The sequence below is a fragment of the Triturus cristatus genome, chromosome 8 (genome assembly GCF_964204655.1).
Source record: "Triturus cristatus chromosome 8, aTriCri1.1, whole genome shotgun sequence".
Classification (NCBI taxonomy): domain Eukaryota; kingdom Metazoa; phylum Chordata; class Amphibia; order Caudata; family Salamandridae; genus Triturus; species Triturus cristatus.
The window spans coordinates 978,864,130-978,886,683 of record NC_140591.1 but is presented as its reverse complement, the minus strand read 5'-3'; the positions used below and the strand labels follow the sequence as shown (position 1 = coordinate 978,886,683).

The window sequence follows — 22,554 nt, the reverse complement described above, 5'->3', positions numbered from 1 at the left end:
TTGTGATTGCTTTGGTCCAGTCTAACCAGTGCTGAACTGTCCAGTAGGATATTTGGCACTGCCAGATGGGCCAGCTTGAAAGGGCCAGTGTGTTGGTCGTATTATTTGGTCCCTTTGATCATGAAGGGGTCAAACAACTGCCCAACACACTGGCCTGACAGGCCAGTCAAACTCCGCGTCTAAGCCTTATTTATCCCTGGCAGGATTGTCAGAGGATGCAGGCATCCACAAGCACAAATGAATATATTCAGGAAATAAAAAAATTAAGGTCTAAACCAAGTGAAATATGGGAAAAAAGAATCAAATACTGATACAAAGTGTTTAATACTCGCAGCTCCTACGTCCAACACAGACTGGTGGACTTCTGAGTCAAGACTCTCTGGACACGTTGCTTGGCACAAGCAGGCAACACCACGGCAGGCCATGAGGGACTCACTCTCAGGGCCCACAGGATAAGGGATCCATGACTGAACACATTCCTTGCCCATCAGAACTTGAGAAATGCTGGTAGGCTGACCTCTTTGTATTGAGCAGGCCTTTCAGAGGAAATAAGTCCTAGCTCAACAGTTCTGTAGATAGGAGTGTCCCATCCCGATGCCTTCTAAGCCCTTAGCGGGATTATAGTTTGTTCTCCTGGCAACGAGTGCTTGCATATCTGGATTACAGGGGCGGCACCTCCATTGGAGTGGAGGAGCTTTGCCCCACTTAAATGCCCCTCCCCCCCAAAGCCCCAGAGATGAAAAATAAAATGGTAATTAATTACCATTTTATTTTTCATCATACCGCCTTGAACCTGGCGCCAGGACGGGACGGGCTTGCTGAGTGACAGCAGGGAGGAGTGGTGGGCAGAGGGCTGCCTTTGCACTTGTTCAAAGTGAGCATGTATTTTTGGCCGGCTGTCTTGCAACGGCCAGCTCTCAACTAACCTTTCTTAAAACAGCTAGGTTGAGAGCAAGTGCAGTCATCCAGTGCCCTAAGGAGAACCTAGAGAGGCAGCTCCCATCAATCAGGGCACTGCTCACATGCTGGTTAACAGCACGTGAGCAGGCCTGCATTGGTCGAGGAGGTTTGCTGAGCCCTGCACTGCAGAACCCTGCACAAGAGGTCGGAGTGAGGATGATGCCATCTGTCATGATCCAGGTAAGTGGTTTTATTTTTTTATTTTGTTTTCCCGCCCCCAACCCTCAGTAGATGCCAGCTGCCACTTCAGGATTATACTCTGAGGTGACAGAAAACTTTCACAGAGACATCTTAAAACTTGACAGGTGGAATATACAAGCCCCAATTTGAAAAGATCCCTACATTTTTTCCCTTCTCTCTTTTAAGGCAGAGTGGGCAGTAGGTCCTTTTATAAGCTCCTTAAATCATGTGCCTTGCTTATTACTGATCCAAGTTTGCCAACACGTCCTTCTCTTTTTATCTGCAGACCAAAACAGACAGCAACCAGATAAAATACAGACCATGAAGTTTGCAATGAAGTCCCTGCTAGTCTGTGTCTGTACCAACTATACCCACAGTTGAGTGTAGTGGATATTTATTTATTTATTTAGGAGGTTTATATAGCGCTAGCCAAACCCGAGGGTATCAGAGCGCTTTACAACATGTATCAAAGATGCAATCAAACATAAGAAGTGACCTTAATAGAACATAGTGATTCGTGATGAGTATAATTCAAACACAAACAGTAGCAAATAGAACGTAAAGATATGTGACGAGTACAGTTCAAACACAAACAGTAGCCAATAGACTCCATGATTCGTAACAAATCCAGATCGGTGAGGGGGAGCACCGGAGAAAGACGAGAGGTAAGAGAGGTATCGGTCCTCTTAACAGAGTGTTTGTATACTGCAGTGTGCAGGATTCGATGCAGAGCATCAGCTATCTATTCGGAAGAGTTCAGTTGAGGAAAAGGTCTTTGTGCTGGCTTTTGAATTTTGGAAATGCGGGTTAGTCCTGATATGAACTGGGATGGAGTTCCACATTTTCGGCGCATTTCCAGAGATTGCGCGTGATGAGGCTTAATGTTTGCGAGTTTTTGGCGGGATGAGAAGTAGAGTGTTAGTACTCCTTAGGTTCCTTGACTGACCGGCTTTGTTGAGTTTGGCGGCCAGGTATGCAAGTTTACCAGTATTCAGGGCTTTGTGAGTGAGACAGCCTGTTCTGAACTGGAGCGCATTTCGGGTGGTATCCATTTTAGCTCTCGGAGAGCTGGAGTGATGTGTTCATATGTTTTTTACTCCAGTGACCATCCTGGCTGCTGGATTTAGAGTTGTTCTGAGGGGGGCTAAGTGGGATTTTGCAGTGCCCGTGAGGGTTTGGGTCCCGTAGTTCAATCTGGACAAAACCAGGGATTGGGTGGCTTGTTTGAGGTCATTGGGAGGGATGAATGGCTTTATTTTGTTGAGCAGTTTTAGGTTGATGAAAGTACTCGTGGCAGTATTTTTGATGTGTTTGACCATGTCTAAGTTAGGGTCCAGAGTGATTCCGAGTGATTTTACAGAGTCTGCTGGGATGAGGTTGCAGTTTTTAGCCATTCTGCGACTTGGGGGGTCTGTGTTTTGTTGGATATGATGAGTATTTCCGTCTTGTCCTGGTTTAGTTTCAGGTGGTTGAGGGATAACCAGTGTTGGATTTCTTTCAGGGTGAGGTTTAGTCTTTGTATGCCATCAATAGAGGGAGTTTCTATGTAGATCTGGGTATCGCCTGCATATAGGTGGAAGAGGATGTTGGCTTTATTGAGAATCTTGGATAGAACTGAACCACATAAAGGATTGCCCCATTCTGCCTCAGGAAGGAAACATTAGCTTCCATCTCGGATACAAGTCTGGCCTCGGTATACCTCCAAAAGGAGTAGTCTTGCATCCACAGTTCTTCTTCGAGACATCCACAATTCACTAAAAAGCTGGAAAAATAGTAATATTCTTTGCTTCACAAAGCTTGCCTTTGCAACAGTAGTGTAAAAACAGACTGATTCAGAAGTATGGGTTAGTTAATATGTCTACATGTTTTCCATAAAGAGCACAGCTTCAGGTCTGCCCCGGTTTCAAAGCCTAATTTCACATTTTAAACGTGGTAAGAATAGGTCAGCATAGCCGGTAGGAAAAGTGCCAACTATGTACTATGGGCAAGTAGCACAGGATCACTTGACATTACAGTGGGACTTTTGGGCACTTTGAAAAGTAACATTGTTGTCTAGCAAGTGATCTGCTTGTAGATGCTGCTCTTTTTAACAGCACAAGAGTAAAGTTGTTAATTTGGGGTTGTCTTGTTTTTTAACACAACAAGTGACTGCACAGGCACTGCCTCTCCGCAGATGTCAAAATAAGGTACATACAAAAAAAAAAACACCTGGAGTGCTATATAGGACTGATGAGATCCTAAGTTCAGAAAAAGACCAGCCCACCACTTGATTGTCTTAACCCTCAAAAACCCCATATCTAAACATATATTCAGGGTAGACAGACAACGTGTGTGTGTTCACAGGATCTGGAAGACCCATCCCTCTTCCTCTGATCCCCATCAGCCATTGCGGCCAACCTTTGCTTCCTTCAGGTTGGACCTAAAAATGTGCCTCTTCCTTTTACCTGGAGTACGATGTTGGTGAACAAAAAGATATACAGTTGGAAAAATGTAAACAAGGAAGTCTGCAAGTGCAAGGAATATTAATGGTATATGATAGGGGCTTTATACATTAGATAACCTTAATTCCATGCTCAGTATTTACAATGGACGTGATAGAAAGGAAACAGGCGTGAAGGTTCCTACTATACCTTGCAAAGCTAAAATTGGCAATACAACTGGGCCAGATTATAAATATACCTTACAACACTAAGGAAGTTTGATGAGTTAGTGTCATTGACATTGGCATGTTCTTTTTAACTTCTGATTTGGAGGAGGAGATATTCTAGAGGGCAGGTGTGTCCCAAATGAATTTCCATCTGTATACTCCAAAAAGGTGGGAGAAAGTACTACACACAACTGGAAAGACCACACAGGCTCGTGCTGCTTGTGGAAAAATAATGGAATCACGTATAATAGAATCAATACATTAAAGTGTGTTTTTCAGGATTAATGAAACCAGGGTTTCGCAAAAAGGAAATTACAGCAGACCAATCAAACTGAGTCTGATAAATGATGAAAAAGGATGTAGGTAAAAGTAGAGTGATGGATGTGATCCACTTGGACATGAGTAAAGCCTCTGGGATTGTTGAACACAGAACATTTGTGAACATGTTGCCCAGTTGTGGGGTGGTGCCATGTTGGTTAGGGCATGCCAGCATATGGATTAGGAACTGACTGGGTGATAGGTGATGGGAGGGGTGTAAAGAGGCTGCTAAACTGAATCCAAACACAAGCAGGTGAAGTGACACCCAATGCGCTAAAGGGATACATTCTAAAACTAGAATCCTTTCATGTGTTCATCAGAGGCACTATAAAGGAGCCTTGGGGTGATTTTTATTTATTCCTCATATTTGTTGTTTGCAAATAAATGCAGCCTCTGTTGTCACAATGTACCTGCTGTGTCCTAGCTCTGGGCATCTATGGCTGCAGCTAAATATCAATTAAATGGTTGCATAATGCGACGTGCAAGAAAAAATATATACATTGACTACAAATAAGTGCAACAAAGATCAATTCACGAGGCTGTATAATAAAAGAAAGAGAACTGTCACATTAAAAACAAGCTGAAGTTTGTAACTTGCTGTGCGTGCTGCGTGGTGCGCAGCATGAAACTTCCAGATGGAGAGAATTAAAGGGCAACAAGTAATTATAATTAATTATAAAAATTAATTCAGTGCTTAGTTTTTAATAAGATAAGTGGCAGAACCTCCGTCAGGAAGCTACTGCAGTTTGCACCACCCATTGCCCCGGCCAGCGCTGGTGGTGACAGTACAAACACACCAACCACATTCCTACAAGTGAGGCACTTCAGAATATTCTAGGCCTCCAAAGCTATAAGAATGGCTTGGGTGGCAGGTATTAGTAATTTTTAATGTATGTGGAATTAATAAACAACTGTTTTAGTGCTCAGCACTAAGTACATCAAACAGCGCCACCATGTGGCAGACTGTCAGAAGTGCCAGTGTTGGAAATTAAGTGCTGTAGCCGAGCACCGAAAACCACAGGCTCAAATTAAGCCCTGTCTCAATTGAAGAAAGAAAACTGCGCAAAACGTGCATAAAGTGATAGCAGACTATTAAGCCTCTCAGAGGCAACCATCTCACAATACTCACATCAACTGTAAAAGATTCATTTAATTCCTCTGTCACTCAAAAAGGATTTGTGGTGGCATCTAATCTTGAGACAGGCCGAGTTGCCATTGGTCACTGCTTCAGACCTCTTGAATATTAACATTACTGAATTACAATATCAATCAATCAGGGGTTTGTAAAGTGCGGCTACTCACCCGTGAGGTTCTCAAGGCGCTGATAAAACACCTTTAAAGTACAGAAACATGCAAATCCCCCCTCTGCTGAGTGTAAGACCCCATTACAATCTAAATATGAGATAATATAATTATTCCCGACTGCGGTAATGTAATCACCTGAATGGTGATATTACCATGACAGTCCGACCTTCTCCAAACGAGGGTTTTCTACTATTTGATGCCAACGGAGCCAAATTATCTTTGTTGGTAATTCAGTCAACTGGCTTCTTTGAAGAGTTTGTCAACAACGATATCACATATGATTAAAAAACGAAGTCGTCCATGACCCCAGTTAAAGAAAGCATGGTGCATCAAAATATTCCACATTTAGCATTGTCAAGAACTTTGATTATGAGATTGGAAGTAATATACTTTATTGAATAGCGACGAAGCACGTTTCGGCTGCTACTCTTCGAAGAGCTATTTCTGTTTGGAGACACACAGGAATAAAAACAAGAAAACTTATGTGTTCCAAAATTTCTGCTTACTTTTGTACATTAATTGTGAATCCATGAGACATTGTTTTTGACGTGTGCTGGGGATTTGTTTCAATGAAATTCTACGGCTGGGTACCAGCAGCAAAAGTATGGCGGTGGAGTTCTTTCAAATATGGTTCACATGTGGTACATCCCATACCCCGTCATGTCTCATTTTTAAAACTCCAATCCTAACTCCTTTCTTAAACCCATGTTGTAACTTTATCATTATATCTTGGTATTAATTCTGGATTTAGCACAGGTCTCTTAATGAGCGCCTCAAAGTGTAGTTGTACAGAGAGTAGAGGAAATGGGTACAGAAGCAAGAAAAAGGGTGTTAGGTTTCCATACCTCTTTTGGAGACTCTAATGACTGCCTCCGCTGAGTGCCCGATGCTCCCATTGGAGCTCTCCTTTGCAGGTTTTTCAGGTACTTTGTTAATGATAATTTCTTTCTTCGAATCCTTCTTTAGCTCCTTAGAAAGAAAAACACAGAACAGTCAATCAATCATAATACTTTATTTGGTTTGCCTAGAAGTATCAAAGTATAGATGCACAATACATTAAGAATATACAAAATAAATAGAACAGCACATTCCACTTCAGTTTAAACATTTTTAAAACTATCTGTTCAGCCATAAAATTCATACTAAATGCGAGATTTGTTTTTATAATATAATAATCATGTTTAAAAACAAAAACATAATTAAAAGATCGGTGCAAAGAACGCCCAAGGGCTAGTGCAAAAGAACAAAGTACACATTATTTTGTGTTCTCGGGACAATCTAAAAGCTGATAAAAATATACATTAGCCAGTGATCAGAAAATATTAAAAGACAGATACACAATTAATCACATGGCTTCTGCTGTTAGGTATTTACTACGCTTATAACAGACATTATGTAGAAATATACTGACCATAAAAACAATTAAGGGAAAAGTGACACTTTTTAGGATTCTCCGGGCTACAAGATATCTAGAGTGGACGAATTCATTTACGACGAGGCCCAAGATACTCTGGACAAAAGAACAAGATATGTGCCTCCGTCTCATGGTACACAACAGTCCTTATCAGAAAGATGCTGCAACCAACAATATCACAGTGCAATCTTCAAGCGGTATCTGTGCATGAATATAATAACCTAAACATTTCAAGCCAACCTTAGCTGTAAATCAAAGTTTGCATATGGTTCAGGGCTATAATACTGGATTAAAGTTAAATATAGAGGCCTCTAAAAAGAAGAGGGTTTTACTGGAGGTCTACCAGCTCTTCACAATGTTCTGACAGCTCCAATACACATGTAACGAAATATTACAAATGACCACTCCTTTAAAGGCCAATTTTAGGGCTACAGAGAACTGAAAACAAGTAGCAATCAGGTTACTAAACTCTTTAGCCATTGTGGCTGATTTAAACAAGGATGGCATTACCAAGATTCTTAATATTAATTTAGTTACTGGTTACTAATGGAAAAGGTATGTTGTTAATGGGAAAAGCAACGTGCAGAGTTAAGCTGCATTAACTTTGTTACTACTAGTCATGCTACATCTTTTTCGACAGAGATACGTCTAGTGGCAGCACCGGGCACTGATGTCAGCGTGTGGACAGATTAACTAAGAGCTGACTTCCAAACCAAGGGTGCTGCCAAAGATCCTTTCCCTCCATGAGATGGAAATGAATGATGCTCTTAGAGTGAGACCTTCTACCTCTTAAACGCGGTTTATCGCGAATCACTTAAATATATGTCAGACCTAGTAATGCGTTCACTCATATATACATACAATACCCTCTACCCCTCAAAAAAGAAAAAAAATATTTTATATGTTTTTATTAAGATCATGTACTTTCCGCTCCAGAATAAAAAAAAGCACGGGAAGGTGAAATGTAGGGAATTTCGACCCTAGAATGTGTTAGGCTGTATAATATAACTTGTACATTTTGCATGTGGGACACTGATTTATTTATTTATAAGGTTTTCTATAGCACAAACATGACCCATGAGTGTATCAAAGCGCTGTACATTAGGGGACGTACAGGATGCAGGGAAATATTTATTTATATATTCGCCCTGCAACAGGATACAAAAGTATTTTGTATCTAACGTTTACTCTTCGTTTTAATAGGCTATGTGATCATATCAGGACTGATTTGAAATCCTTGTCTTAAGAAAGTCATTGACAAATTTAATAGAGTGAAAGACGTGCCCGCTGTGGCTGTGTATGAGATTGCTTGAATCAAAGAAATATAAAGTCCTCATTACCCAATGTAGGGGTGATTTTCTCCCCAATTGTTCAAAATGAATTAACACAAATGCTTCATTGCTGATCTCTGAGAAATTGCTTATGATTTTATGAATCATAACAACTGGGACAGCACCAAGACACATGTTATTTGTGAACTTTACCCATCCCTGTATGCAGGTCCGTTATGAGCTCATAAGCTCATTAGATAAGCAGCTCAGAAGTAATCATAGGCTGAAAAGCATATTATTCATTTTTTGTAGTATGGGTATGTCAGATCAAGCTGTAATCCCTCAACAAGAGAAGCCATGTAGTAATCTCCGATAAGCGTAGAAATGGCGATATGGTAATGTCAGGTTACAGCTGTTAGGCTTTGATACAAGGTTTCTTGATGATTCAAAGAATAGTCAGCATTGTGAATATGTGGGGGGGGGGCGTCCTTCAATGCTTATAACTTAGTATATTACAGTGTAAAGCTGAAAAAGGACACACCGGGCCCACGCTTAGTTTGGGAAAGGAAGAGTGCTGGCGACTAAAGCTCTGCTCAGAAGCTGGTGGCCGCTGCAATTAAACATCAGCGTGCTGTATAATAAGGCCGGTAGACTTGAACCCACTACTAGAAACACCCTGTCCCTTTTTTTTGCAGTTGCAGGTTCTTGCTTTCTGTTTGTGATGGTTCGTTGCCTTTGTCTTCCTCCATTTATCCAATATGTGTGTTTTCCCTCTCTTGCACTCAGTAAATATCTGATATGGGAAAATTAGGTGCTGGCTCCCAGAAATAAGTGCTACTCTCCCCCACCGTTAACCACCATCTCAAATTAAGCCCTGACCAAGGCAGAAAGAGGAATGCAGTTGCCATTTTGTACTTCACCATCAATGTTTTGATCTGACCGTCTTGAAAGGCAGAGGAGTCCAGAGCCACTGACTAACTCACACCTATCAAATAACAAGCATTTATAATGCAATGGTCTCGGCAATATTATAGGTAGAGCTATTGGTATTGCTCATTATTTTTTTATCATTTTTGTATCCCTAAATAAATGGCATTGTCATTTCTATTGGCATTAGCTTTTTTTTTGCATATGTGATACCTATTGCATTAGCAGAGAGAGAGTGAGGTAGTGAGATAGAGAGAGAGAGTGAGGTATTGAAATAGAGAGTGAGGTAGTGAGAGAGAGTGAGGTAGATAGAGAGTGAGGTAGTGAGATAGAGAGTGAGGTAGATAGAGAGTGAGGTAGATAGAGAGTGAGGTAGTGAGATAGAGAGAGTGAGGTAGTGAAAGAGTGAGGTAGTGCGGACGGATTGTTGTAGCCTTCGGAGTCTCCCCAGTTTTCCATGCTTCCCGGAAGCGCAAGTGAAGCGTCAAAGTGTTTCACGTACGGAACAGTGGCAGTGTTTCTTCCCCTCCGCCGGGGGCGCTGCTCTTTATTGTCACCTCTGGAAAGAGCTCTGGCCGCTGGTTCTAGCCTTGTTGGCCGCCTGTTGTCACTGCCGACCCGTTACTAGGGAACAAAGGAGAGACCCAGCCGAGGAGGGAGGCTTGTGCAGGCAGTACAGGCCGGGCACAGGTTCTAGGGACTGGCATGTTAGCTGTGTGGAGAACCGACATCAGAGTGCAGCCGAACCACGCGTGTCAGGCGGTGAGTCGGTGCGGCGGGACGCTGTGGAATGAAAGAATGCCCCGGATAAGGAAGGGACAACTGCCAGGACATGCCTGTGGGTCCCCCCAGGGGGTGCCGCGGTATGAGGTGCGGAAAACTGCAGGGAGTGAAGTACGGGGTGAGGAGAAAACGAAGGGGGAAACTGGAGTAGGGAGACGAGGATTGATGGCGAGGGTTCTGACTGATGAGGCTAAATGACACCTGACTTTGCGGTCACTATAAGCCTAAAAGACAATTTGAGATAGATACATGAAAACTTAATATGCTCTTTCACTATTACCGTACCTCTGTTTTAAGAAAAAAGGTGGCAAGAAATGAAAAACAACATTAAAGCTTTTGGCTTGAAAATTTGGATTTGTTTCTCTAAATAAAGTTGGGCGTTATACACGTGACAGCAGGACGGATAGTTTGCCATAGGGCAGTTTCGTCTTTTGAGGGAGTGACTGTGTTGCTGCGATTTTAAAATGACTAATGATGACCATGAATAAGCAAGTCGGTGGGGTGATGTCGGTTACACATGTGTTGTGACGTCGGCAAATGTGTAAAGGAGGACTATGTGCATGGCTTCATAGTGAGCATTTTTCATGTGTGACACGATCGGGCAATGAAACCTACTTTTTGTATGCTCTTATCTGGCACGAGGGCAGGCCTTGTCGCGCAATCATTTCCATAGTAATAAGGCCTTGCACGCACCAGAGCAGCAGCCAACACGGGAGCCAAGAGCAGGGGGAGAGGACGCCATGAACACCGCTGCCTTTCTCCGAGGCAAAGCAGAAATGCCTCGGAGAAACGCAGCGGCGGTTTCAGATTCGGGGGCGTGTTTCTTTTTCTCTCCTCTTGCCATTGGCTGGAGGAGAGAAAAACACGCCTAAAAAAGGGCGTGGCTAAAAAGTGGAAAGAAGAGCACGGAACACGCCCCCGAATCCGGAGCCTATTTGGAGGGACTGCTCTCTCCTCCAATGGCTGACCTCCGTTTAGGAAGCCAGCCAATGGAGGAGAGCCAAAAAGAGAGGCGGGCTAAAGAGCCACTCTCAGAAACATAAGATCTCCGGACTTCCGGTTCTGCCTTCGGCAGACCGGATGGTCCCTCGACCTAAAAATATTGAGGTAGCTTATTCCGAACTGCCACATTGGCATGGGTAGGAGTAATGTAGATTATGGCCAATGATGACAGGAGTCATATTTGCATAATTTTACAAGGGACAGACTGGTGCAAAGAGTGTTTACACAGATTGAGAAGAGGGATTCTACAGGCTACATTCCATATGTCGGTATTCTAGATTCCAGACTCTTGCAAGTTCTCAGTTTTAGGCCTTGCACACTCATCTGCGGGACAAGTTCCAGACTGTGCACAGGTAGAGAGTAGGCAACAAACACCAGGACCAGTCTGCCTGGCACCATTGGCCTATTTTACCTGATATTCCTCCCCTGATGTGAAGTGAGGGAATGCCTGGGTCACTGACCACTTTCTTGCTGGATGATCCTCGCCAGCACAGAAACAAGTATGTTTCCTATATGTAAAACCAGTCAGGCATTGCACAAACAGCCACTTAATTATGTAAATCCTCATTTCATTCAGCTACCCATAAGTGCCTTGAATCACACGTGTTGCAGTCATTTACTTACAGACCCTGTTCCACTCACTGTCGTAGTATGTATCTGCCAAGTAGGAGATACCTTAGACAACATTTCCTAACCTATGGACTTCTGTGTATAACCCCCCCCCACCCCGATTCACTACTGGAAGCCAGGGAGGTAAGCAATTTCGACTGTTTCAAACTTAAATGATGAACAAAAATACAGAAACAAGTATACATCAAACAAATATACAAATTATGAATTATTGTATTTAATTTACAAAGGAAAAAAATGAATATTTCAATTTAATGGGATGGGTGGAGCTTTTCAAAATGTAGTTTTATTTTTCAAATACGAGGCGATATTCTTTAAAATAGCACATCATATCGTCTTTTTTCGTCATTGTGCATGCTCTATTTTTGTTTGTGAATGCCAGTAATGCTTCAATTGAGACACAGGACCACGATGGAAAAATAAATAAATAATTTTCCCTCATCGTCGTCTGTCGAAATCCCCCCTACCCGGCCCCACCGCCCCACCACTCTTAACAGCACAGGTCGCGGCTGCCACACATAGGATTATTCCCATTTCTTGTTCCACAGATGTAAGGTTCTATGTATCATGTTTTGCATTTATCACAGTTGGTCTTATTGTGTACAAAATGAATCAACTCTTTTAGATGATCCAAAATAAATACTATTGCTCCACTATCCCAATTTCATTCCACAAGAGGCCCTTTGATTGAATGAAGTTGTGTTTGTTTAGGTGCATTACGCAACTGTCCTGAAAAGAACAATTTTCGCAGCGTAAATGGCGATTCTGAATCTGAAACTAAAATGGCCATGGTAGATTGAATGTATATGAGACCGCCTTAAAATCGTTTTTCTCCATTATATACTTTAATGTCTATTGTATTCTATAAAACATAATAATCGTTAATTGTTCTGTTGCAGTTTGATGGGATAATTACTTAATTTTCTGACAACAAAAATGCAACTGGTAAAAATGACTAGTTTTTGTGCAGTCTGTTTACATGTTCAACACTCCGTCCATCATTTCCTTTGGTTTTTGCTTTGTTCGCCATAAGTTGGCAGGGTATGCTCAGACGTGAGTTCCTTGCTCACTTTGCCACTGGATTCAAGCAAGCCTGGCTGAAGACGGCTGAAATGCCAGAAACCGGTCCTAGGAAGCTTGTTTCCGGTCCAGGGAAGACATGGCTTGGCAGTTCGGGCTGGACTGTTCCCATGAGGCACAGGGTCAGACTGATTTGCATGTGGCCATGTCTGAACTGGGGTGGCAGAGTGGGCTAAAGAACAGTGATGGATTAAACCCAGATCAGTTGACTTGGGGTGAGTGCTTGCAATGTTCAACACTCCGTCCATCATTTCCTTTGGTTTTTGCTTTGTTTACATGTCAGTACAGATTCTGGGTTTGTGTTTGAATTCTTTCAGAAGAAGCGAATGAGACATTCAAGTTATAGATGAGAAAAAAATATCACCTGAATGGTATACTTGACCAAAGTTTCCAAACTTTCAGTGGCTTTTCTAAATGCTGTATTTCACTGGAACCCATTGGTGAGTAGTTCTTTGGTGGTGACCTGATAATCAATCTCCTTTCAAGGTTCAGTCATAACTTTATCAGGTTGGGTACCCTAATAAAATGCAACCTTTGTGTTTCTGAAATATTGTTTGCTTCTATTAGCTTAATTGGTCGCCACAGCCAGAGTGTCTTTTGAAATGGTTTCTCTCCATTAGCTCAAATGGATTATATCTTACAATGTGACTCAGTTTCTTTTGAAGTGGTTCATCTACATTAGTTTAACTAAATTACCATTTTAAAACAAGTGTGTGTTTCATCTGTACTGGTGCACAGGGATAACCGCCCTGATGCTTGAAAACTTTAATATTTCAGGGATCAATGGCTTGAGAGGCAAGCAATAGCTAAAAAATCCCAAAGTTACCCCAGGACTCTGTAAACCTTGTATATTATATATTATTCTTGGCCTAGAGCTGCTGTCCAGACCAAAGTTAGGTGAGTTGCCAATATGACCAGGGATTGGTGAGTACCTAACCGGTTTGTTTTGACAATGTTTTGCTGTGGTATGCAGAGTTTCTTGCATGGACACCTCCCCGCTGAACATTTCCCTCATCTCTCCCGCATCATGAGATAAAACACCATGGCACGTGGAGAAATAAATACACTGGAAAAAAGGAAATAAGGAAGGAAGGGCACAGAGCCCACAACAAAACAAAGAAAAAACAAAAAAACAGAGGGCAGATCAAAACACTAGGGTGGGCTGCAAAAGAAGCTGCTTCATTTACGACTAACGGTCTGCCACGATTAATTCCAAAAAGGTGATACACTGGGGTGAGGGCCAGGAACGGTTGGATGACGGCGAGGAACGGTAGGTTGAAGGAAAGGAGCAGTTGGGTGAGGGCAAGGAGCAGGTGGATCTTCAGATGAGGCTCTCAGTGTGTGAAAGCGACCAGTGCATTACATTACACTTAGTCCTAGAACTGGGCCAGCTTTAGCGCAGGTGGCGCCTGGTGCGACAATCATTTTTGACGCCCCCATGCCCCATGACCGCCTCCTCGGATTCTCTCCCTACCACTGGCAAAAAGTGCCCCTCACCTCTCCAATCAGAAGTTATTTGCTAAACACAGAGCACCCACCTGAGGTAAGCGCCCCCTCCACAGGTCAGCGCCCAGTGCGGCCACACCACTCGCACTGCCCTAAATCCGGCCCTGTCCTAGAACCTCTGACAAGGGGTCACAAAGTGCTACACACATGAAGTCTGTTGTGTCGCTCCTTCCAGGCAGAGTGGTAGAACCTTGGAAGAGAATAACACTCTCTAAATTGTCTACCCTTCCGGCTTTCACTGGTGACGTTTATTATTTGGTCGCAGATGAGAAAACGTGGGTGGAGTTTAATGCTTGTTGTTAGTGTGTTATCCACATGTGTGTACTGAATAGCGCTGCTCTGCGTGAACCCTGGCTGGTTTTCTGCCCTCTTTTGTAGGGCTGTCTTTGGGTTCGGGTTTTTTGATTGGATAGGATTACTTTGGATACGCACAGTGCTTGTCGCTCAATGTTTTCAATGTGTTCGGTAGAAATAAATCAAATAAAACACTTTAACTTTTCTTGTAAACTAAAACATTTGCAATGGCATTTGGGCCAGTGCAAACGGCATTTTCACTTATTTTACACGTGTTATTTCTGCACGTTTTTCAGATTTGCCCTAGGAGTTACCGCCTGCTGAAAGCTAATTGTAGATGGAAAAAAGCAAAATTTGTTTTAGTGATTAGATTTCCCCTTTTAAGCTGCTGAGTGTTCAGGGTATCTGAAGAAGGGTCTGTTTGTTAAGAGTATGGCGCACCGCGGGGTGAAGTGCTTTTTCTGTTGCTCAGGTATTTTGTGAGTTGTCTGTTGAAGACATCTGTGGGTCAGGTAGAGGGTTGTAAAACTAACTTGGGTGTACATAGGAAGGCATAGTAGCTCTTTCATGGTCGGGGAGAGGGAACCCGGGCCTATTTATTTATTTATTGAGTTTTATATAGCGCTGGCTAGACCTGGGGGTATCAGAGCGCTTTACATGAGGATTAAACAATGTTACAGCATTAAATTAGTTACATTCGTTGCTAGTGCATTAAAGAGATAGAAAAATTAAAAGTGATGGAGTAAGGAAGGAAAACAAAGGGGGAACAATAGAGGGGATTGGGAAAATAAAGGAGGCAGAAGAAAGGGCATGGGGTGAAGAACAGTAGAGGACAGTAGAGGCAAAGGGGGGGGAGGAGCCTCATGGTGATCATTTCCCTTGATACGGGGGGAGGGAAGGGAACATAACGGGGAGACGAGGGGAAACAATGTCAGATGTCCGGCTGGGTAGGTGCAGGCCGAGTGGGTGAATCCCAGGGCCCAACTCCTCTATAGCTACGTATGTAGCACCACCGGGTATCGGCCAAAGGTTAAGCAGGCTCCGCGGTAAGTTCAAACAGTTGAAGATTCAGCCCAGGTGGCAACATCATAGTTCCGTGTCGGAGAGAGCTGGAAGTCCATAGGGAGGAGACAGCAGCAGAGAAAACGAAGCGGCAGCTGGCAGGTTGCGTAATAGGTTGCTGCTGGCAGAAGTAGGGATTGGTTGGTGGTAATTGGTGTGAACTCAATCCTTCTGATCTATAAAATCTGCTGCTCGGGAAGCATCGAGAAAAGCCACTGTTAATTTAGCAAGCGGCGTCCATTTTAGGGTCAGGCACTGCTTTCCATTATGTTTGTAAACAGTTGTGGTTTTAAGCGCTCAGGTAGATCTTAGCATGTTGGGTGCATCAGCTATAATAGCATGTTAGCCGCATAAAACATGTTCTTGAAACCCGCATTTTACTTCCAGGTACCAGGTTTGCTGCTGTTTTTGACCACCTTATGAAGGAGACCTGATGTGTTGCTAAGCTAAGGCAGGGTTAAATGGCAAAATTGGTTTGTACAAGTATACTCTCTAATAGTTGTTTTTAGCTTAAATGTTTCTTTCATAGGAATGGGAAGTCAGCAATGCTTCTTTAGTGAAACTATATTCTTGCGAAAATTTAGACATTTCTCGTCTAGCTAAATTAGTATCTTGATCTGGCTAAAGGCCTTGGGAAGCAAGATGGGGTCCCTTTTTGGAAGACTTAAATCCACCAAAACTGAAAAAGTAGATAATGACTTGGCATGAAAGGGGCTGAAGACAAATATATTTCTTTTTGCAACCTTTGGGCATGTGCTTGACCACTTACACAATAACTATGCACCTTAGAGCCATCTAGTTTGGAACAATACGCATAAGGGCTCCCTCTGCCTTTGATATGTGCCCAGTTGTAGGTCCAGTTCGCGCACCTGCAAGAGGCAGATTATGAACTACCTGCTATCAACTCCCATCTTCAAATAGCAAAGAAACAAACCCTCACCTCAGCCACTGGAACAGAGCAAGATCTTCGTTTGTCATTATAACCTGTCCACAAGTGGTAAATATGCGCGGTCTCCTAATATATGCCCTGTGTTGTAATCCGACTCTCCGTGTTGTGTCTCTTCATTCTAGTGCACAGTGATGCAGCTTTCCTGATCCCTCGATAGGGCCAGACTGGTAACCTAAAGCAGCGCTCGCAATTTTGTAGGACCAGCCCCTCCCCAGGGCGGGGGCAAGGTGGGTGCAAGTGTAAAGCACTGCTGCTTTTGTTACCGGTGGCTGACATTGCTGCACCACTGCAAAACTGGTCCCCAGTAACAAATATCCAGCCCTCACTGCTGCAAAACCGGCTTCCACCCTTACGACCCCCTGGGAAAACGCCAGATGCCCACTACAGCCAATCCGTTTCTGCCCCTCGACCATTGTGGCTTACCTGACCCCCTCTATTGGAGGGCATAATCCGAGCTGGCCCCCAATATACCTGGTCCAGGTTTTTCCAGAATATCAGTTCCCTGACATGCCACTTCCATCTGACATTTTCGCACATTAACAAACAACTGTCTGGGTTCCCAGCTTGCATCTGCACAACAGATGTAGGATTGAGGTGGTGGGTGCAACAATGCAGAGGTGAGAGCCATCAAATGTGCTATTATTCCGGTGTATTGCAAAAACTCCACCCTAAGTCTCCTCAGATCAATGGTGTGTTGTACTCCAGACAACGAATACAGCAGCTGTCCTTTCCACGTCACACTTGTCTGCACTACCACCCTCTGACAATCAAACACATATGTGTCACCAGAACTGTCCGTCCAAAACCCCTGGTCTTCAAGGAGCAGAATCATCTAGGTCTTGTGGATGTAGTATCGAAGTGGCACAACAACAGTTGCAATAAGGAGTCACATTGATGAAACTATTTCCAGAAAGACTACAGTCAGGAATAATTGTTTGACAAATTTTTCTTCCCGGAAACGTAGCCAAACCAGTGGCGAAGCAAGTGAGGGACGGGGGACTCCCCCCCCCCCCATGCTCTTACCTGCGGCCAATGCAGGGATCGCCAGCAAACCTCCCCCCATGCTCTTACCTGCGTCCATTGTGAGGGATTGCGGGCCCTCACCACACCCCTCTATTACCAGCGTCCCTCGAGGGGCGGCAAACGCATGGACCGCCACGGGCGGGCAAAGGTCTAACTACGCTACAAAGCCAAACATGCCTGCACCTCAGAAAGATCTGGGAAGCTGCGTCTATTTTTGTAATTGAGGATTAACTTTATCAATATCTAGAAGGCTAGGGGTCAGCATGTGGATCTGGAAGAGACAGATAGCCAACAACAAAATTCTTGTTACACTGCGATTAGGGATGCATGTATTAAATTTAGGGGATAAAATAGACAATAGCTCTGTAATATTCAGATACCTTTGCATAAATAAAATCATCTTAGTGAATCGCACAAGTATTAGGTGCAAAATAATAATAATCTCACATCCTCATAGAAGAACAAATGCCTAGTGAATATGATGAACAGGATCCAATACACTTCACAAATATTACTGTGCCTTAAAGTAGAACTTTGGGGCTGAGAAAAATCAATTTCTGAGGGTAAATTGCCAATCTTGATTCAAAGAATCAGGATCACTGGAGTGTTACCCATGCAACGAACACTTGTGCATATGGACTTTCCACCAGAGTGCGGCTGTTTGTGTAATGTCACTTTTAGAACACTCATATTTTTGGTAGGTACATACTTACTGCAGGTAGTTCCCCACTCTGGAAACACTAACCAATTTACCCCATATTTAACAGTGGCATATTGGATGAGGTTCGTCCAAGGAAAATATATTTTCAGTGCGGAGAAATAATTTTCCACTCAATGAAAATTCTTCATGTGTAAATGTTACTTGTGAGAGTACTCCTAAGTATCTTGCACTGGTTAAGATTTCCTTTAGTATTCCAGAGGTTTCTTATAAAAACCTGGCAAGTCAGAAATTTGCTCCAAACTGAGTGATCCAAAGGAAGCAAATTTTAAACTTTTCAAAAATGTGAGATGGGCACATGAGTAGGTTAGAGGATGTATGTAATAATAAGACCTCGGCAGTGTGACTTGACTGATTTCCCCACACTGACATAATGAGGACATCATCAAAAATGTTAGTCTGGGGTTTATGGTATGGAATTCTATTGTATTGCATTGTAGCATATATATTGTGCTTCATACAAGTAGTGTCTGCTCAGGTTGCCAAACTTGATTGCTCTTCCCTTCTTTCCTCGCTCATGAGGTGTACTAGTACAGCAGTAGACAGAATTTCCGCCTTTTAAAAAGTGGATGGCTAATTATTATACCAACTCCAATTCTTGCCCTGTGGCATAACTTTACTCATCTCTGCCTTGCACTGTTTTCATATGGATTATCAGGCCTCTTCTGATTACTACCCTTTTTTTTGGGCATACCTGCACACTGCACCCCACTGCCCCCATTGGCTAATGTTGGTGCTGTGTAGCTGCCTAAATGTTTAGTCCTATTAAGGCCTGTGCGGAGTTCATTGATTTCTGCTATGTGGAACTCTGAGAAGTGACCCAAAAGCTCCGAAGAGTTCTGAAAGTGGTGGAGTGCGTTACATTGTGCCGTTCGTGCTGAATTTTAGCGCTGGGTGTTTGTCCCGCTCTGTAAAATCAGCACGAATTGCACCACATGCAGTGCAAGAGGGCGCTGCTTCTTTCTGCAGCTCGAATAGGTGTTCTACTTAGGTGGCAGCTTCCTCAAAGAGAACGGAAGGTTTCGCAACGCAAGCGGTAACGACCATCCATAACCGCCCGCGTTGACAAATTTCACCGGGAGGTGGTCTGGAGTAAGATTTTCCTCGCTCATGCTCACCAACTTAACAATGGCGAGCGCGGGCGAGGAAAAAATTCACTCCACTGAGTTTTTCGGAACTCCGAACGCTATGCGGAGCAAGGAGTGGGAAACCTCCGCGAGCGGAGCAAAATTTCATGCCCAGGCCTAGTCCTATAATTCTAATTTAAATGCCTAGAAATCACACCTCCTTCATCACGCTGTTGGCCGTTGCACCCCGAGACATGATAACAGCATGTCTCTGGTCACTTGTACACAAGACCAAAATGCTTCGCACATAGCATCACAAAAAATACAACACTCTGCCAACATGAACTCCCTCACAGTGTATAGTGCTACCCGTCTGAAAATGTGCTACATACCTACCCAAACCTTGCCCTGGTTCTCTTTGTTAAGGCAGGGATAATTAGCTAGTCTGCCGTCACTAAAAGCAAAGTGAATACAAATCTCCCCTCTAGCAGTCATTGCAATGATAGTGTTCAGCATTTCACTCATAATATGCACCAACATGCTTCGCAAAGACCACAGTCTGCAAACCTAGGCTTAGATTTCAGCGACTGCAGAACAAAGGCTGAGGAGAAGCAAGACAGAAAACTGACACATTAAAGGTGAGTATGCACACAAAATCCCTATTATAGGCTTTCTCGCAATAAATATGTATTTGCAAAATATATATATATATATATATATATATATATATATATATATATATATATATATATATATTTTTTTTTTTTTTTCCACTTCACAAAAGTGTAAACAGAGAGTGATCAGAAGAGAGGATAATCGCGGTAGAATAGGCCCAGTCATGGGTCAGGCGAGGTGGAGAGGACGCGTATTTTGAGATCCTGTTTGAAATATTGATGAGATGGCGAGTGTAGAGGATGGTAAGCAGGCGGATCTGTGGAGTCAGATGAAAGCACCGGTGAAAGATTAGTTTCACTTGACTGTACACCGAGGACCTGCACGCAAGACATAATGGAGGGCACTGCAACAGCATACAATGGAAACGGATTGTCAGAGCCGAGTTCAAGAATTCTGGGGTGTTTAATGTTTACAAAACCAGTTACTGAAATTGAATGCAACAAATTCTTTTAGATGAATGCTCCCACCAATGGAGTGTGATTCAAAGGCAACTGGGAAAATACACACCAAAAGGCATGAATACCTTCTAATTATGTGGCATCACAATAGTTCCCATTAAACAATCCGGAAGAAGTCTTCAAAATTGAGAAAGATTTTCCTCTTTCAGAAGTAACTTCTCATAGTATGTTTCTCGAATGAGATGGTCGAGCAATTTAAGTTGCATTATTCACGAGAAGACTGCAAAGGTTTGTGAAATCATCTCTGCTGTGTACTCACCGGTTTCCTTGACGCCTCCCAATTCTGTGACACGGTCTGACAGATTTTGCCAGTGCCGCTCCCGATCAGGTGGCTATATTATTTTCTAGTTTGATATCTTGGCCTCCTCAGCACCAATGTTCACTGTAAATCCCTAATGGACTCGTGGATACCAGCCCCCTATTTCAGCGCCCTCCATAACCAGCCACTGACTGATGGGAAGACACCAGAGACAACGAAGTAGGCTATCGCCACTCCACATCTTGAAAAACTCTTCTGCGTTCCCTTCAGCAGGGCAAAGTTTTGTCTTGTTTGTTGGTTTCCAGAATCACAAAAGATTCTTGGCACATTGTGGTAATGAAGGTCTGTGATTAAGGGCAATATTCACAATATCTGCATCAATTTTAGACTGGTTCCCAACTCAAGTTGTTAGAGTCTGTGTTGATCTTAGTGGCTGTTGATCGAAGGACAATGGTAGTGCGTTGGCCTTACTCCTGCTGGACCCATTGCACACGCCTAACACCGTATATCATAATGTACGCTTTGGAAACTACAAAAGTACGACTTTGAGGGGCAAACCTTAATTGGTGTCTCCTCTACTGACAGGGAGGCTTTCTGCATTCTTTCACACCCCTTTATGTCTGAATTATGCCACATTGACTGCGTGATCTCTCAGGAATCTTCCAGAGTGACTGTGCAATCTCCCAAGGATCCGTGCCATCTGTTGCTTTATTTGAAATCCATCTGGAATCTTCAAGCTTGAATTATCCCAAATATCAGCTAAAACGTAATTGAGGAAAAGTAAACTCATTATTGTAGGCAGACCGCTAGGAAAATGCAACATTGCAGCCTCGTTGCTGTCAAAATTGTGCGATGGGTAAAAAAGCATTATACTTGTTATTGTGGCTCTGGAATTTGAATGCTAATGTGATTTAATATCAAAATTGTTTACTTCGAGTACCATCCACGGGGTTGAGAAGTCTGCATGTTTATTTAAATTTGGAATACGTTAATGTCTGAGAAAAATGCTTCTCTGCTGTTTTTTGCTACGTTGTTAAAAAAAATACTAGACTTGCGCTATACTAGGTTTAAAAAAAATGAATATATAGTGCGCGCGCAGACTGAGTTTCATAACTGGCAGCCAGAATTGCTCTCGACCAGTGTAAGAAGGCTTTCAGCAGCAGACCCGTCTCTTCTTGGCACCAGACACTACAATCTACAACTGAACTGTATATTACACAAAACAATTCAGAAACTTGCTCAGATGAGGCGCAGTAGAAGGAGAACTGACCTCATGGTCAGTGACAGCGGGACCCATTGACCCCTGACAATGCAGTATTTCACTGCCTCAAAAGCAGTCAAAGGGGCCATTTTCTTTGTTTGCACCAGGCCACGTGGTATCCTAGCTACGCTACTGCCTGCCCTAATGGCTCTTCGGCATCTGTGCTGCTGTGTAACTTATACAAACAGACACTTGTATTATGCGAACTAGTGCTCGTCTGGTTAGAGGAAAGGCCGTCGCTCTTGAGGTCCGTTGAACCGGACTTCAACGGGGTGCGAGAACAGACAAAAGAACGCAAATAAACTAAGTGCTATATAAACAGACCATGTTATTAAAGTAACAAAAATTGACAAGGAAAAGAAAAACTGTGGTTCCGAAGTGTGTATTTTGGCAAAGGCCTGGATTCGTTTAGCTCAGATCGTGGTGAAGTGTTAGGAGGTATGTGCGTAAAAGAAACCGCACTTCTTAAGGATCTGTGGTGGAAGGGTGGTGTGTTGCGGGCGGGGGCTTCTTTTTGACTCGTCCTGCTTTAGAGCTCCATTTGGTCTTCCCTATATGCAGGGCCACTGGAAGTATGGGGCAGTGGAGGGCCAAATTATGTGGCAGGGTTAGGAAAATTATGTGGCAAGAAAGGACAAATTATGCGGCATTATGCGGCACAATTAGTGATAGTATTACTTCATTATTTTGTCAATTTAAAACTTCTGAACACTGTCTGGGTATTAGTTGCGCCTCTTTAGTACCTGTTTAACACCCCAAAATAGC

General features: G+C 43.1%; 1 protein-coding gene across 2 annotated transcripts in view; it reads right to left on the bottom strand.

Moving 5' to 3' along the window:
- The window catches only part of SH3KBP1 (SH3 domain containing kinase binding protein 1), a 1,226,118-nt gene that overhangs the window by 766,361 nt on the left and 437,203 nt on the right, over positions 1-22,554 (bottom strand). For both annotated transcript variants that reach the window (XM_085622521.1, XM_085622520.1), the window contains one exon: positions 6,256-6,379. In XM_085622521.1, coding sequence (XP_085478647.1) covers positions 6,256-6,379 — 124 coding nt within the window. The remainder of the gene's footprint in view (positions 1-6,255; positions 6,380-22,554) is intronic.